Source organism: Gavia stellata, chromosome 1 (assembly GCF_030936135.1).
Source record: "Gavia stellata isolate bGavSte3 chromosome 1, bGavSte3.hap2, whole genome shotgun sequence".
In the NCBI taxonomy this organism is placed as follows: Eukaryota; Metazoa; Chordata; class Aves; order Gaviiformes; family Gaviidae; genus Gavia; species Gavia stellata.
The window spans coordinates 130518229-130536099 of record NC_082594.1 but is presented as its reverse complement, the minus strand read 5'-3'; the positions used below and the strand labels follow the sequence as shown (position 1 = coordinate 130536099).

The window sequence follows — 17871 nt, the reverse complement described above, 5'->3', positions numbered from 1 at the left end:
CAGTGGTACATTAACACATTAATCTTTCACGCCTGATTGCTTGGGTGGGGAGGATGAGTTTAAAGCTCTCCCATGTCCCAGTGGACAGGCATGAACTCTTGTTTTGTTGCTACAAGAAGCCTGGGACTAAAATATCAGAAGTGCTTCTGGTCCGATTATTGATTCTGAGAGCAGAAGGCTTTGTAAGCAAAAGATTAACCCCCATGTGTATGAACCACTTTGCTGCTACTATGTTCTCAAAACAAAACAAAGTTTACATGCAATTTCAAAAGGTTTGGGTACCATTTGTAGCTCAAATGAAATACTAGAAAGAGGTAAAAGCGCCTTCTTGTCCTTGTTAGGAAAAGCTCTAGATGCATAGAAATTTCTGGTGTTGATTTTTAAAGCTTGCATCACACATGGGCTGAACAGCGACATGGCAATATTAAAGTCTGCAGGTAAGTAGCTAAGCAGTTCAACACAAGGACAAACTTAGCTTTTCATACTGACGCATAATTTTAGGATAAAATTAAAGAGCAATATAAGTAGAACCTTTCCCTGCACTATTCTGTGTATTAAATGGAGTCATACTCATATTTGTTCATTTTAGTGATGCAATGAATATATACATGCACACACACACATTCTCACACACCCACACACCCGTACATATACATGTGGTTTTTACCTTCTGCTTGCGTGGCAGAGACAATGCAGAAACCTGTGTTACGTCCTATTTTGACACAAGAAATTGAAATATAGCTCTAAGCAAAATTGCTTTGAAGACAGTGGGAGATATGAGGCTTACCAAGAATAAAATTTGCCTTGCAGAATTCTTGGTACTACTGCTGATGTGCAAAAAATAGGAGAGCTCAGCTTGACTAATGTTCTAGATCAATAGAAAGTTCTGATTTTTATAAAGTTTTCAGATTAAATGTGTTTTGATCCTGATTTTCATATTTAATCCCCTTTGTGTTAGGATTTAATAAATGAAAAAACCTGAAGTCAACACTTTGAGATGTGTTTAGTTGACAGAGGCTAAGGTTTTCAGATGTGCAGAATTAACTTTGAGTGAGAATGAAGCTTTTCAGTGACTTATGCCCTCTTGATGTTTTTATCTGAAATCATGTAACTTTTCCACAAATTATTCCAGTCTGCCTGCCACATCAAGAAAAATAATTTGCACTATAACCTTGCATTAACTCCCAGTTAAATATTTACATTGTATTACGACTAAAATGGAAGAAAGATCTCATGCAGGTCTCCCTTTTTTAAGGTTGCATGTTGGCTGCTTGATTCTGGCTCTAAGGAACGTACGCTTCACAACATGGTGACTAACTTCCTCCCCAACGAGCTATCTCTACTGGAAGGAGTAGGCACCGGCCAAGGGGGGCAGAGCCTGGGGCTTAGTGCCGACGGAGATCATTCTGGGCGGTACAGAGCGGCAATAGAGTCTGTGCTTATCTTCAATGTTATGAACGAACTCCATAATGAGTTACGGAAGGAAAATCTGACAGGTAAAGAGAGCTCCTCCACTTGGGGGCAAAGATGGAGAGTAAAGGTTGCTGTGTTGCCACAGGCTGAATGATCAGTGGAGAAGAGAGGAGATTTGGACGTTCTTATTGAAGTATATTCTGTGGCAAAATGCTGATTTGTTAAAAGAAAAGAGGGAATGTCCCTTGGAAGTACATCTGTTTTGTCAAAAAATTAAATTTTTTAATTAAAATATAATTTTTAAATTCCAAATATCCATCAGTTCCATTGCTTAAGGCAATAGCAGAGTCTATTTTAAGTCTCTGAAACAAGCAGACCTCCCAGGTGAGTACCCTAGCTGTTCTGAGGGGGCTTGTGGGTCTGTTTCTCATGAATGTTTTCAAAAGCTTTTGCATTTCCTTGTCAGAAGCAATCCTCAAATGTTTTCTGAAGGAGATTTCTTGCTCTTTGGCCTGCCCACGTAGCATTGTTTGCCGCATATGTGTTGTGTCTGTGAAACTTTTGTGATCCCATAGTGAATGATCCAGTATGTTTGCATGAACATTTGCTGAGTGCTTGTCTTTTTTTAAAAACAAGCAAACAAAAAACCCCCCAAAAACATATACCTATTGGTGAGCTTTATGATTGTTTCCTCTAAATTGTATCCAAAGCCTAAGATTAAGGTCCAGTCTCACAGAAGTCTATTACTGCAAGTTTATTTATGATTGTGACAACTAAACCTTAGAACATTTTTAAAAGTTGTGGGTGGTGGAATGAAAGTGTATCAAGTTAGAAAGCTTTACATTAAGCACGTCTGTGGTTTATAAAATGTTGATATAGAGAGAGATGTGTATTTCTTAGGAAAAAAAAATTTGACAGAAGTCGTTATTCTCTTAAATACTTTGTGATAAAAAGTTCTGGAATACTTCTTACTATGATGTATTTCTTACTACGAAATATTCCAGAAACAAAAGTATTTAAACTAAATCTGTATTAAAATATATCAGTGTGTCAGGACATTCAGGATTTTAAAAACTGAGGATTCCCCAGGGGTTTTTTTTTATGACTCTGTTGACCTGCAGTTCATCTGGTTTTGGTGTTATAAAAGATTTTCTTGGGGTTTTTACTTACTACAGAAGTATTTTCTAAAGTGGAGATGCCTACCCATTATTGCTTGGCTCTGCTGGAGCTGAATGGCATTGGTTTTAGCACAACAGCATATGAAACCCAGAAACAGGTCATGCAAGCTAAACTGAGCGAGATTGAGACCAAGGCATATCAGCTGGCAGGCCACAGCTTCTCTTTGACCAGCCCTGATGACATTGCAGAGGTATGTGAGGGTTAGGGTGGGAGGGGGAGAACTTTCTCAGAAGTTACCCTCAAGAGGCTTTTTCTTAGACTTAAGAAAAAACCTTCTTGGCCAGACTGCGTATGAAGAAAACACAAAATGCAAATTGAACTCTGCTCAGTGTTGATTTCTCTTTATGCTCATTATGAGCTTGCTGCCTGCAAGGTGCTGTGCATCTCATGCTTGTTACTGATCATTCTGGTTTCTGCTAACTTCAGCAGAAATGAAGAAGGTAGAAGTGGAAATAAGCATGTTGGAAATAAAAAACAAGTGGAAATAAGCATGTTGTTTTTAGAGGATCTTGGCTTCTTATGGCACCTGAGACGATCTGCCAATCAAATGTCTTTTGGAATATTTTGGATGAATGGTGTGGGACTAGAGAAGCTTTTTTGCAATACCAGTATTCTGTACATGAGATGTGATGTTGTATCATGTAGTCTGAATCTAAGAATAGTTGTACTCAATAAGTAGCATTGTTGTCCTTGTCCCTATACAGGCATGAAGGAGGAGGAAAGACTGCTTTAAAAGTTTTGAATCAGCTACTGTCTGTTTTTAAGAACCTGTCTAGAACTGATTTTTTTTAAAGCCTAAGAAACATATTTCTATGTAAATTATCAATACTTTTATTCCTGAAGAACTTTTTATTTTTTAATGTACTTTACATGGAATCATAGGAATAGATTATAATTGCGGTGCATGCTTTTTTTCCCATTTATTTCTTCTCTATATACTAATTTCTTGCTGAGAGGCTATATATATAGAAGTAGTCAAAATTTGCAAGCAGCCATCACTAAGAGAAGTTTCACAGAAGTATTCCTCCTTCGTTGCAAATGCAGAAGTTTTGCTCGGTAACAGTAGTCTGAGTTAGAACTGAAATAATGCTCGGCCCCAATTTCGCTCTGTTTCGTGGAAAAGGGGAAGGAAAGTTTTTTTCTGAAATGCTGTTCTCTGAACCACAGAAGCTTGTTTGTCATGTGGAAATTTTGTTAGTAATCATGTAAAGTTTCTTGTATAGGTTAGTAGAGCTTTACCCTTCTAATTTTGTGTCAGTAAAATTTTTGTGCTACATGTGTGAGAGAAAAGCTTCTATTCCCTTCTGCCAACTGTGAAATGAAACAGAATAGCTGTTCAGCAGTGTATAGTGCTATATAGAAACATAGAATGAAAAATGAAGAGCTGTGTTGTATCTGTCAACAAGTGAGCATATTTTCCAGTTCTTGGCAATTTTTTAGAAAAACTAATATTCTGGCAATTCTATAAAAGGTATTTGTGACCACCTCCTTCTATGTCATTCATGTTGCTCTGAAGCCTGCTCCCTGCTAACACTTCTTTTTTTCACCGATGTTCTTCTCACTTTTAGTATTTTTAACATCATGTTTTATTACAGTTGACTGTCAGCAGTAACCTCACTTATTGGATGGAGTTAATTACCTTTTCTAAAAACACCTCTGAACTCGAACTTATAGTGTTTAGAAAATGAGATTTTAGATAGCATTTTGTAGTTAATTAAAATGAGGAGGAATGACTTTGATAGCAGAGTTCTTTAATCAGCTTTTTAATTACCTGAAGCATTCGTACTATCTGTTGTTGGAACAAGCTATGTAAGTGCTCAGTTGCTTTTTGTTTTCTCCTGGGGGTAGCAAGCAGAAACTGATTTGAAATGCTGGCCTTTTTCAGGTTTTGTTCCTGGAGCTGAAGTTGCCACAAAATGGAGATGTGAAAGTTCAAGGGAACAAGAAAACTCTGGGTTACACCAGAAGAGCAACTGCTAAAGGAAACAGGGTTAGGTTGAGCAAGCAGTTCAGTACGACCAAGGTACAGTAAAATCTGGTTCTCGTCTGAAAGTGACTGTAAAAGTAACTCCCTCTTACTTCACACATCTGCTGCTTGGATACGTTGGAGTTAGGTATGCTGACTTAAATGAAAGTAAATTTTAACTGCCTTTTGCTCCTCCAGTTACCACTGGAAATTTATACTGGATTCTGTCTTGTCTGTTAGCAGAGTTATTAACTCCTCCTACTCTCCTAAAGTCTGAGTGTAGTGAGGACATGACTATAAATAGCAGGCTTCAATGAGAGTAAATCAGGCAGAATTTGATTTCCCAAACCATGTGTAAGTCCAAAATAGCACAATAATTTTGTAAAGCCAATAGTAGAAGAATTTTTCAACATCAGCTTGAAAGATACTTGAACACTATGACGATTAAATACAATATTTTCTCTGTCTGGTACTACCATATCTGTATTTTGTGCTTCAGAGAATTTGTCTTCAGAATGGCTGATCTGATGGCTTATCAAATTTAGGGTATCAAAAGCTTCTATGTATGTGAAGGCTATTGACATGCTTGCCAGTTGATAAGTGTTGTGGAGCTGCAGGCTAATGGGTGCTCTTGCCAGACAAGTGATATTAGCAGATATATATGTTCCCTGTTTTCAGGACTCATTAATCTGTGTTGTTTTCTTAGTTTCCCCTTGTTCAGTGTAATCAGGGCTTGGAAGGCAGGTATTGATTTCCGAAACTCAAGTGGCAGTGAAGAAGTGAGTGTGGTGATGGTGGCAGAGCAGGGAGCAAGAAGCAAAGTGAGGATTTCCTCCTTTTGTGATGTGGAGGGATGAGGCTGCAGCTGTCTGCTGCATACAAAAAAATGTTATTTTGAGAAATGTTTGCATGCCACTGTCTTTTGAAATTCTTGTTAGTCCCTTCGTATTTCTGATTTAACTGAAAGGATTTGATTGCTAGTGATCAGCTTTGTCTTTCAAGGACCATGGTCAAGGGCTTCATTTTATGTGTTCCTAGTGTACGGATAGGAGAGAGCAGGGGGAAAAATATGCAAGAAGATGGAGGAGGAGCATTAATGCTGGGCAAGAGGAGACAACGTAGGGGACCTATGGTGCAGACTAAGAATGGTGATGAGGATGCAAAGTTCAAAGAGAAGTGATTGCCTTCTTGTGTGTAACAAAACTGCAGCTGTGTCTCATGGTGCTTTGATTGCCCAGGTGTAGGTGGTATAAGTGGAGGGGATATCTGTTTAATTTTAAGGCAGTGACACTGGAAGCTCACTGTGGGTGAAGGAGTCACTTTTTCCTGCAGAACTGTAAAAACTATTTATAAAGCTTTTAAGGCAGTTAATTACAGTTGTGCCCTTTTCTCCTCACAAGGATGTTTTGGAGAAATTAAAGATGCTTCACCCATTGCCAGGGCTGATACTGGAATGGAGGAGGATCAACAATGCCATTACTAAAGTGGTGTTTCCACTACAGAGGGAAAAGCGATTGAATTCTGCACTGGGCATGGAAAGGATATATCCAGTGTCACAGACTCACACAGCTACAGGTAAAGAAATGCGTGCAAAATCCTCACTTCTTACTGATTTTTTTTTTTTTCTTTTTTTGTGTGTGTGTGGGCAGCTTTTCTCTGGGGAAAAGATAGGAAATCAAGCCTGTGCTCTACTTCAACCAAGTGAAAATAGCGAAATACCTATTTCACATGAATCTGCCCTAAAAGTCTAGATGTATTAAAATAGCTTTTGTGCTCACCCAGCAGTGTTATTAATTTCTTGCACATATGAGCATGTAAATCCCTGGCCCCAAAACAGGTTCTGGATTTGGGAGTTTCTTATTAGTGATACAGAAATGCTGCAGGGGAACCATCTCAAGCCCATTCAACCCAAATTATTTGTCCTTTTCTTCAGTTTCCTCAGTGGTCATGTCCTGTCCCGCCCTCCTGCCCCTTGCTTTTTGGAGATGCGGATGTGTGTTCAGCTGTGTTAAGTTAGAGAGACTCCTTTTGGACCCTTACTTAGTTCTGCTTTGTCTTCCTTCTCAGGTCGAATAACCTTCACAGAGCCGAATATCCAGAACGTGCCAAGAGATTTTGAGATTGAAATGCCAACTGTAGTTGAAGAAAGCCCGCCCTCCCGAGCCCATGGAAATGTTAATTCTCGTGCTCTTTCTGGGGGCAGGTAGGAGGATCTTGGCAAAGCTTCTGCCTCCTCTTCTGACCTTAATGTGGTTGAGTTGTCAAATTTCTTTTTTCTGAGTTCACCTCTGGCTGCTGTCATGTTAGTGTGACTTGTTACTCAGTGTTTCTCTTACAGTTTCAGGAGAATAAATATCTAAAAATCAGTGACACGTGAAAGACCTAATAATACTAACAGCGTGTGGCTCCATGCATTCACTTGCTTTTTGAAATTCTTTATGAAACCCTACAGTGAGATTAGCATTGTGCTCCCAACTGTTGGGTGAAAATCCTGAGTGTGAAAAGTAACTAAACTGAAGTTAGGATCTGGTTTGACTTTCTAAGGAGCTGCTCTGAAAGAGGATAGGATATTGTGGAAGAAGTAGAAGAAAGTTCATCTGTTTTATGCTGTGCAGCTCCCTGTGTAAGGGAACATGGGTGAACATGTTTTTCATTTTTTGTTAATAGTTTCATTTGTGATAGTGATCCTGCAAAAGCTACCAGGTAGCAGAAAAAGATTTCTAAATCTGTTAACCAAACACCCTATTTTGACAGCGTTAGATGCCAATGCCTAAACAGTTGCCTCAAAGTCTAGTGAAATATCAAGGTGGATCTTTTAGCAGCTAGCTTGTGAGCTTTGGGGCTTCATACTTGGTGGTGGTTTTCTGTTCTTTCAGTTTCTCTTTCCATTCAGGTTCTTGTCCCATATGTGTCACCTGAGTGACTTTTATTATCTTTTTTCCCATAGCAAGATGTGAGAACTTTCAGAAGTTTTTTGACCCTTCTAGCTGTCTTTTCCTACCACCACGTATCTAGCATCCTTTCACCTTGAGTAGCTCATGGGAAGAGAGCCCAGGAGTAGCAGGATCTTGTCCATCTCTCTTCAGGAGAAGAACCAGGCCTAGCCACAGAGGCAGAAATGTCATTCTGAGAAATAGCTCTGGCAGTGCTTGGGCTTGCAGCAGCTTTGCAGGACAGTTGGAGAGTGGGCTGGGTTCTTAAGAGTCTTCCCTGTAGAGAAGCAGCCCATCAAAGGAATGGAGTGTGTGCTGAACTTTGAGAGACGTCAGCTTCTCAGACTGACTTTTGAGACTACATTCCTTAGTTAAGCAGCCACTGTGTTAGGAAGATGGGCAATCTTAAAGGCACAAAATGACTGCTGGCACAAAAGAAGTTGTCATGAAGCCTAAGTTTGGTAAGCCTTCCCAACTTTGGTCCAAACTGTCTTTTATCTTAGTAATTATTTTTACTACTCCTTCCTCTTGTTGTAAGAAGCTTCTGACCAAAAGAGTGTAGCTAAATTAGATCACGGTATAAAGCCCTTACTCATACAACTGAATTGTGAACTTCTGCTGGGCAGTGTGATTCTCTACAGTTCCCATATGTTGTCTCTCACCTTTATTTCTTTTGGAAATTTATTTCTGTGATTTTTGTGCTATGTTTCATCTCCTTGATCCCTACCATCCCTGAAATGACAAGGTATAAGAAGAAAAGGGAGTGCACAAGGGAAGAGAGCATGATGTCTTTTCCATGCTTTACTTTGCTGAAACTAGCCTTGATGACAGAGAAACCTTTTCATACTGATAAAGAAGTTGCTCAGGTCCCTGACCCAGACATCAAGGGCTTGTAAAGGCCTTTGACTGCACTTCTAGTGAAGAACCCAGCGGGCTGGCTAGTAGACTGGTGCTGATGGGAGTAGGAAGTGTGGATGGTGTCACAGCTGTGCACTGTTCAGTGGGTGCACTGATGGATACAATTCCATCTGCAGTTACAAGTGACTTGGTGGGACAGGAGAGCTAAGCAAGCCCTGAGAGGTTGCAGAGCACCTGATGCCACTTTAAACTTCTGACCTTCTGGAAAAAGAAAATCTGGTTGCTTTGAGGCAATTTTTTGCTCAGTCTGTAGAGAGGAAACGTGCCGTGTTTTATGAGGACGTCTTCTGCAACTTCTGCTCTGCTTTTACAGGCTTATTTTGCGTGTGTGCGCGCAGTCACAAGGCTGATGTTGTGGGGGAAACCTTTTCTGTCTCTACTAGGTATGGGCTGGTGTAGGCATTCTGCATATGAGAATGATGTTGAGAGAAGACTTGGCATTCAAGGTGGGATGTTGAATTTTTTAGGATTCCTGTAGGACTCCTTTGCTGTCTTTCTGGAATGCACACATCACAAATCTGGGGCCTTTCATCTTACCTGTTTTGGAGTGGAATTACCCAATTTCTGGGCCAAATCCTGAATGTACTAGGAAGATTTGTCCCTAAATCTGTGCAGAGTCAATAAGTCCCTTCAGGTGTGCATATGGCCTCTGTCCACTTCCCTCAGGGTCAAATTTAAGTATGGGGGGTTGTCCAGAAGAGTGGAATAGAGGCTGCTGTCTCATTTGTTTTCACTGACTCTTTGTGGCAAAAATGATTATGCATCTTTAAGTGTTTTAGAAATCAGTGAAGAACAGTCATTCTTTGTCTCCACAGATGTAGAAAGCGTTCCAGTATTTTGCCTAATGGTGGAAAGGTTCAAGCTGAAGACAGATCCGAAGAAAGAGGAATACCATTTTCTGTTAGCATGAGGCATGCCTTTGTTCCCTTCCCAGGTAATGCCCAGATCCTGCTCTGTGCCAGCTAGTGGTTAAGAATATAGTTAACAAAAAATCCTAGATCTAATGAGTTAAGAATTGATGAGAGTATATATCTGACTGAGCAGCCTACTTGGACAACTGATGCAGTAGTTAGCATGCCCTCAAAATTATTCACAAGACTGTGAAGGAGAGCATTTCAACTGGGGAAAGTATTGAAATGTTATAATTCAAGTGTTCACACCTTCATTTCCTCTTAAAGAGTACGTATTTTTTAAAGAGCTATACTTGGGCAGCTCTTAATACACAAATTGCACTCTGTCTATTGTTATTTCCATCCAAATGTCAGTTCTCACATTGCCTGCCCTGGCTCAGTACAAGTCTGCTGGTCTGATCTCTGTGCCGATCGTTCCTATCAGGTGCTAGACTTTTACACAGACGCCTGGACAGTTACTTGTCTGTGTGTTTTCGATGGATTCTAGATGTAGGTGCTGGATGGAAAGCTAGCAGGCCTGGGCATTGGGGAAACAGGCAAGAATTTGCCTGATTTAATTTCTACTGTTTATTGGCCCAACTTTCAGCAGTGGCAGAAGCAACCCCTAAAGGTATTCACAAGAAAACGGAGACTGAGATTGCATAGAAATGGCTGTGGAAAACTTTCAGAGCAGAAGGTGCAAGGACAGCTTCAGTCCTTCTTGCTGGAATGTTGGTTGGACTGTTGCTGGAGTAATTTATGAAATAATGATTTCTGCTATCTTCTTGACTTCAGGTGGCTTAATCTTGGCTGCTGATTACTCTCAGCTTGAACTGAGGATCCTTGCTCATTTGTCTGGTGACTGTCGACTCATTCAAGCCTTGAATGGGGGTACTGACGTCTTTAAGAGCATTGCAGCAGAATGGAAAATGATTGATCCTGAAGCTGTTGGAGATAGAACCAGGCAACAAGCTAAACAGGTAATTTTTAGGAAAAAAAATTCAGAAGCAGCTTTCTGGGCAGGAAGGTTCAGTGTTCAAAACATCAGGGAGTTACAATGGTTTTCTGTTTGGGTTCAGCAGTGATTGTTCAGCAGTTGCTTTGTATGTCCTCTCACTCTCAATACGTTTCAACCGGAGCTGTCTGGGTTTTGGGGGATGAAGGTGGAGAAAAGCAGCATGAATGGCTGGGACTCAGAGGTACTCTCTCTTCTTGAATGCTCGCCCTTGTTCCCATACACTTGTCTTCCAGTGAATCACATTTTGTTTTGCCTCTGCTTTCTCTGCATGGCTTACCATATGCTGACGGTTCTTCACACTGTCCTCTGGCAGATTTGCTATGGAATCATCTATGGAATAGGAGCAAAATCTTTAGCCGAGCAGATGGGGATTGATGAAAATGAAGCTGCTAATTACATTGAATCCTTCAAATCAAGATACACAGGTTCGGATATGGCTGTTTGGGAGCTGGGTGGTGGTGGTGGTTGTCGTTTTTAATCCCTTCTCTCCATGTCTCTTAAAATCCTAAATTTATCTCAGCCCTCTACTACTCCTGTCTCTTTTGAAAAAGCTTTTCATTTTGAAAAAGTCCAGTGCATGAACACAGCCGTTTGATACTCCATAATGTTTTACGCTACAGTCTGGTTTTATTCATCTTTAGGACCTTGGTGTTTGCTTATTACATTAATTATTTTGTTGGGTTTTTTTAATTAATTAATAAGACCTGGGGATTAATTTTAAAGCTCCCAACTTTCTGAATAAGGAACACTCTTTTCCTTATTAAAACACATAGCTCTAAAGGATATGCAATATCACTTTAGACCATGCTTACAATTTTTAAATGTAACCATTTCTTCCTTCTTTTCTTGTCTTCTGCTTTCATTGAGTTTTGAACTGTTTTGCGTATAACCCTTACATTTTTATCCAGCTGCTCAGAGCAGCTCTCCCATATTTTGTAAAAAGACATTGTTGCATTTCTAAGAAGCATGTTAATTTTTAGGAAAACTATAGAAAGACTAGAGCTGCAATCAGAAAATGAATGGAGGGCAAATGGGATGAGAGAGAGCTAGCTCTAATCATAAAACTTGGAAATGAGCTGGAATGAATCTGAAGATTCAGGGTTTGTTTCTTTAGGAGACAGATGCTGAGAAATGGTGTCCTATTAAGAGTCTGTTTAGTCACCAGTAATTTCTGGATGGTGTCTCCTTCATGACCATTAGAAATGACTTCCTGCTTCCTCCCTCTTGGTACACATGCATACGTACAAACTCTGCAATGTACCTTGTATTGTAACTTCACTACTTATGAATTTTCACTTACATGTATTGCCAGGCTGACATGCTAAATTACATACCTAATGAATTGACTGTCAGTCTTGATCCTGAATAGCTCCTTTTATGTTTTATATTTTGTAAACCTTGGCAAGAAACAGTCTGAAGTTAACTTTTTCCACTTCAGAGCAGTGGTTACCTGAACTTGCAGTGAAAGGGACTCTTCCCTGTCTCACCTTTCTCTGACCTAAGTTTATTTTTAACACTGTCGGTGGATTCACTCATTCCCTTGCAAAGTACAGGTGGGTGGGTGAGTTTCTTTCATCCTAGAGTCTGAAGTCACACAATCTGAAGTCAGGCAGCCTGAGGCATCAAGGGCTTTGTCTTCTGCCTTCAACTTACTCCCTTCCTATTACTTGTCTTTCCAGTGCTGGACCAGGTCCTGACCTCTCCATTATCAATAATACATGTATGATTCTCTGTGCCTGGGCACTGTGCAGAATGGACTTCCTACCTCCTTGTGCACAGCCAGATATCCTGACACTATGCACTCTCTTCCACTTCAGAAGGCTTAACAGGTTTCCCAGCAGAGATGCGAATAGGCTGAATGAGTGATCATATGCCCTTGTACACTGACAGGGTCTAGGAAATTTAAAGAATTACCTTTGTGCTGCTTGGGTGTCCCAGACTGCTTTCAGTGACCCCAGTGAGAAGTCAACATGGAACGTCAGATGTATTAGGGAAAACTTTCTCTTTCCTTTCACAGGGATTCAGAAATTCTTGAGGGAGACAGTAAGAAGCTGCAGGAGAGATGGGTTTGTGCAGACCATCCTGGGAAGACGGAGATACCTGCCAGCTATCAATGATCCAAACCCCTACAGTAAAGCTCATGTATGTTGAGTGCAGTTTCTTTCTTTTTTTTTTTTTTTTTTTTTTAAGTATTGGATTTCTTTGCATATTCGTATCTGTGGTTCTACAGGGTCTATGAGCCATCTTGAGCCATCTCGGTCATGACCTTCCACTTCTCACTTAGTTCATTATTCCCTCAGTTGTTCTCTGAATAACAGAGCTTTTGTCATGGTCTGCTTGATGTAAGTCTTCTGTGACTGGGTGTACAGCTGGCATCACTGCGCTAACTTCACTTCAGAACTTCCATGTTGGAACTGGAGTGAGTAATTTATTGAAATAAGTGGACATGATTTTAAAAAGCCTCTACACTGTGATGTGCTTTAACTCTTCAGGCTGAGTAGCTCCCACTCAGCAGTCTCTGTATGTTATATGCTGTCAGCACTTGAACAAGAAAGGGCACTTAAGTCCTGCATTTTTGGGTATTTGTTCCTTTTCTTATTTCCCCTCAAAGGAAAATTGCTCAAACTTATTAGATAAATATTTACTTAATATACACCTTTGCGCTGGCATTTTTTTTTTTCAAGGTCATTTTGGGCACATCTGTCATAGACTCAATTTCAGTAAGAGTGAATTGACTCCCTGGGGAGATGCTGGTGCATTTCTGTGGGGAGGAAGCATTATATTTCTCAGTAGGAAGCTGGATCAGGTCATGTGGAATTAAAGACTAGAGTGGAAGAGGGAGGAGGTGGGGGAGTTTGTACTCCAAGTAGTTGAAAGGGAAACAAGGAGACTTTCAAAAACCTTTTTTCTGAGATGATTTGACTATTTAATCTGAAGGATACTTCAGCATGAAGCTTTGTGGATGCACCTTCTGTTCAACTTTAAACTCATATTAGAGACCAGTTAATTAATTAGCTTCACTTTCATTTCAGCTTCCTCATAACTTTTTGTGCACATTTCTCTAATCAAAGAAAGAAGAACCTTTGAATTCAGCTTTCTTGTTGGAGGACAAGTAGTAGAGAGGTTGCTTGTGTGGAAAAAAAGAAGTCATTGTGTCATAGTGTTGTCTGGTGTATTTTTGCACAGTTGTAATGCTCTGGCAGTAGACCAGATTATTAGTCCATGAAGTCCAGCTTCTTGCCTTTGCTTATCCATTCCTGATGGTTCTGAAGATAGGTAGAAGTGTCTCATGATACTTGGATTAACTGTGAGATTTTTCTGCTCCTCATGAAACTGTTACTATGTGTATATGCTTCTCCCTTTTGTGGCTTGTGACTCTTGCAGTTTATTACCCTTGATATTAATTAATTTTACATTTGTGAAAATCCTGCTCTTCTCAGTCACTTGGAGAAATTCTGTGTCTGAAGTTAGCCTACGCTGCCTCTTTTTTTCAGGCAGATATAACAAACTCTTTATCTCGAAGTTTTACTATGCCTGTATTTGGCCATGTATTTATTATATTTAAGGGAGTACATGTGGCATGCTGGATTTGATTTATTTTTTTGCGTGGGTTTTCAGAACAACTATCTCTGTTTAGGCAGAGCGACAGGCTGTGAATACAACTGTTCAGGGATCTGCTGCAGACATTGTCAAAGCAGCCACTGTGAACATTCAGAGACGCCTGGAAGCTTTCTCCTCTGTTATCAAGTCCCACGGACATCTGGAGAGCTCCTTCCAGAGAGATAAGGCTGGTATGCTCACCTCTTCCTTGCACACTAGAGCAAAACTTTCAGTGTTACTAATTTAAGAAAAAAAAATAAAATTGCTTGCAAAAAAAAGTTAGGGCTTTTGGGCTAGGGGTGGGAGACATTTTATTTCCTGGCAGTAGTTGTCTGTGTTTAATGGGCAAAAAAGTCATAAGGAAGGAGGGAGAATGTCTGCTCAAAGCACAAACTAAAGCAAATCCTGTGATCAGATCAGAAACCCCAACTACCTCAAAGCAGGAAGGAGAAACTGAGCAGATACTCTGGCTTCAAAGGCAGTGAAAAGATAGAGTGGAACAACTTCTAGTTCCAAAAATATATTTTTTGGTTAGAATTAAGTCTGGAATTTGTTGACTGGAATTTGATGTACAGAGGCTCCACGAGTGTATTATAGGAAGCACTTAGCATAAATTTCTTCTGTCTGCATATAGCAAAGCTGTGCTGGGGTACTCATTTCCAGAGGAGTGCTATGAAGACTATTTTTTAGCATAATGTACACAGTGTTTTGTTCATCAGTCATATATTTTTAGAAAGACAACTTAAGGGATGGAGTGCTATATTTTTTTTATAGTTCTTACACTTCAACCTGAAACATGGAGCTGTCTTAATATGAAGAGTCTGATTTGTAGGACTGAGGAGGAAAACTAAATAATTAATGGCTGAACCTCTAAAAATATGTTAGGGAGTCTTATTTTAGAGAGACAAGATTCAGAGGTCTGCTATGAGTAGAAGGCATGTGCTTGGCAGAACTTGCCACCCCCTCCAGGAGCAGCAGCTGCTGACTTTTAGCCAACGTAAGTGTAGGAAGGCGAGTAGATGCATTTGTGATGGTTTTTCCTCTTCTGACACTAGCTGTTTCAAGAACTGGAAGGAATTCTCTTTCAGCAAGTTATAAATGCCTATGCCATCAGAGAAGCATCCTGCATCATGTGGCTTCTTCAACATTGCTGCTTCAGTGTGAGGCTTGTGTGAGGAACTGATGATGCTGTGAAACCCTTCCTGTAGTTGTGAACTGGAGTCCTCCTGTTAGCTAACCTGAGAAATAAATAACTTTTGAGTCTATGTGTGGGAGGTTGTGTTTGTTTGTTTTTAAAAAGCTTTTACCATGGAACTGTTTGTTCTGTTTTATTTTTGTCAAGCAAGGCCTACCAGGATTCTGTTTCTGTCAGCTGCTTACTTGTTTATTCAAAAACTGCTCTTTTTTTCTTTCCTTTTTTAATCAGGAGTAGTAGCTACAGTTTCAGATAACTGCATTTGGGAGGAGGCTTACTGCCTTTTTAGACTAGCTATTAAAATGAATTTGGAAGAAAAGCAGAATCCTGATTCATTGCCAGAGAGAATGTTGTAAACCAACGTATGATTAAACTTGACATGATTTTGTTTAAAATTTACTTTTAAAACAGATGGTTCAGGAGACGCAACTGTCTCTTGTTTCTGTTCTGATTCATATCTTTATAATGTAAGGCTGAAATATTTATATCTAAAATGTTTTTAATTAACATTTTTCCCTCGATAGCTGTACAAATACTGATAGAATAGCAACGTTTTGTGGTTTTATCTGTAGGCATGGGCTTTCACTTTTAAGTTCCTCATGTTCTTTTTCTCAGCGTTAGGAGTTTGTGAGGGTTCTTTAATTGCATGAAGCATGCCTTTGCGTAATGGTATCTAACGGACTGTGCTCTTCACCTGTTTAGGAAGGCTAGCGAGGAAGAGAAACAGAGGGATTTTACATCCCATCAGCGGAGGTTTCTTTATCCTCCAACTCCATGATGAGCTCCTCTATGAAGTTGCAGAGGACGATGTCATCCAGGTACAGCTCTGCCGTTGCTTTTTCAGCTATCTACTGCATTTCGATGTTTCAAACAAGCCTTCCTTCTAGGGGCTCAGCTTTTCTTCCCTGGATCCTCTCTCTCTGTGTGCTAAAAGGTCTATGAAAACAATGTTAAATTGGATGAAAAATGATGTTTGTATTCTTGATCCCTTCATTTTCCGACTCAAGCCATCCCTATGGCTGAAGTTCATTTTTCCAACGTGTGCTTTGCTGCTTGTAACAGCGGTTCGTACAACTTCTCTGCAAGACTTGATGAGTGAAGTAGCTTAATATTGTTGACAGGTGTAGGGGGGAAGTCTTTCCTCCTTTGGAGTTATTCTTGCCTCCCTGTCTTCTGGTGCCTAACTCAGAACATGTATTGTTACAGCTGTGGTTTGTACTCTGTGTAGGGAAAGGAGGATTCTGTGCTTTGCTACTTGTTTCCTCATTCCTTACCTACCCGTCTTTCTGGTAGGAGTGTTACGGAGCTGGTTAGCAGCATGGTAGGTACAAGAAATGTGTTGTGTGGACTTAAGGTACCTGTCATGCGCATATGTGTGTCTGTGTGTGCTCTTCCACCGTGTAGGTGCTCCTGTGCCTGGGCATAGCAGTGTCTGTGCGACAGCTTTCAGTAGCAAGTGTTTTAGCCATATGTTGGCAGCTCAGTGTTTTCCCAAGCCCTGAGCACAAACGCAGGAAGGCTCCCAGGGAGTGCTTCCATAGTTTGGGGATGTCTTTCTCCCACTTCTGATGCATACACATCTTTAATGACAAAAGGCTGTTTCCTGATGGCAAGCAGTAACTCCTAGTCTGAGAGATCTTTCAGCAGTACTGACTGGCCTGAGAATATTTTTTTTTTTAAATTTCATTAAGAACAAAAGGTTTAATATTTTTCTCTTGAATCTCAGCTCAAGCTTCTGTTTGTTTTGCCAGCTCTGTTCAGACATCTGCTGCTTCAATCCAGGCAGACTGTTTTAGGGATGAAAAGGCTCCTAATTTTCTTTCTGTAGAAAATTGAAATCTCCTGAGTATAGGCTTTTACATCTTTAAATACTGACTCCAAGTTGTCACAGTGTTCCCAGAAGAACTGGGGCCAAGTGAGTGGATTTGCTTATTATTTATTGCATCATATTTTTTCATTAACCTCAACTTCAAGGGCAATTATTACCAGCTTTTCTAACTTCCTGCAGATATATTTCTGTCCATAGATTTTCTGGGCAGACACTTAAAACAGCGCACGTACACAAGACATGTTTCCTAAACCCAGACTTTCCTTTTATGTGCCAGATTTGCTTGTTTTTCAAGGATTTCTGTCTAGCTGAGACAACAGGGTACTTCTTACCTCTTTGATTAATTAGGGCCAGAAAGGATTTTTTTTTTTTGGTGATAATATTGCCTGCTGTCCTTTCAGATGCACCATTAGAATTATCCTATAGTGGAAAGATCTAGGACGGAAAGGATCTCTTGAAGTCTCTCCCTCTTAAGCTCCCACTCAAAGTAGGGCCTGAATTAATTAGTCCTTTTGAACTACAATATACCTTTTAGTAAAAAAGAAGGGAGCATCTCTTGGTTTCTGTATTGGTGAGGTTTTTTTCATCTTGCTGGCACTAAAGCTTTATTATACTGTAAATCATGTATTTCTTGGCTGCAACAGCAATTTTTATTAAGACAAATTAGTTTGGTCACATGCTTGATGCTGGCTCTAGCTTATTTTCAGCTGCTAAAGTGCACAAAAGAAAACTAAAAATATCTTTCCATATATCTAGGAATTTGTGTTCCAGTCAGAGTATCCTTACAAATGGTTTGTAAGAGATACAGCGCTAGTGATCATTCTGTTTTCATTTGCAGTCTATCAGTGAGCTAGCTTACCTCTCTTAAAAGACCACATTGGGGTAATACCTGTTTTTTCTTGTGCTAAAGGTGCGAAATGCCTGGGGCATC

General features: G+C 40.0%; 1 protein-coding gene across 1 annotated transcript in view; it reads left to right on the top strand.

Annotated features, from left to right (window-relative positions):
- Positions 1–17871, top strand: part of POLQ (DNA polymerase theta) — a 52847-nt gene that overhangs the window by 32927 nt on the left and 2049 nt on the right. Inside the window, exons 19-29 of the mRNA XM_059821120.1 lie at positions 1256–1496; positions 2589–2782; positions 4478–4615; positions 5959–6133; positions 6626–6761; positions 9225–9343; positions 10095–10279; positions 10631–10742; positions 12335–12459; positions 13955–14108; positions 15815–15930. Coding sequence (XP_059677103.1) covers positions 1256–1496; positions 2589–2782; positions 4478–4615; positions 5959–6133; positions 6626–6761; positions 9225–9343; positions 10095–10279; positions 10631–10742; positions 12335–12459; positions 13955–14108; positions 15815–15930 — 1695 coding nt within the window. The remainder of the gene's footprint in view (positions 1–1255; positions 1497–2588; positions 2783–4477; positions 4616–5958; positions 6134–6625; positions 6762–9224; positions 9344–10094; positions 10280–10630; positions 10743–12334; positions 12460–13954; positions 14109–15814; positions 15931–17871) is intronic.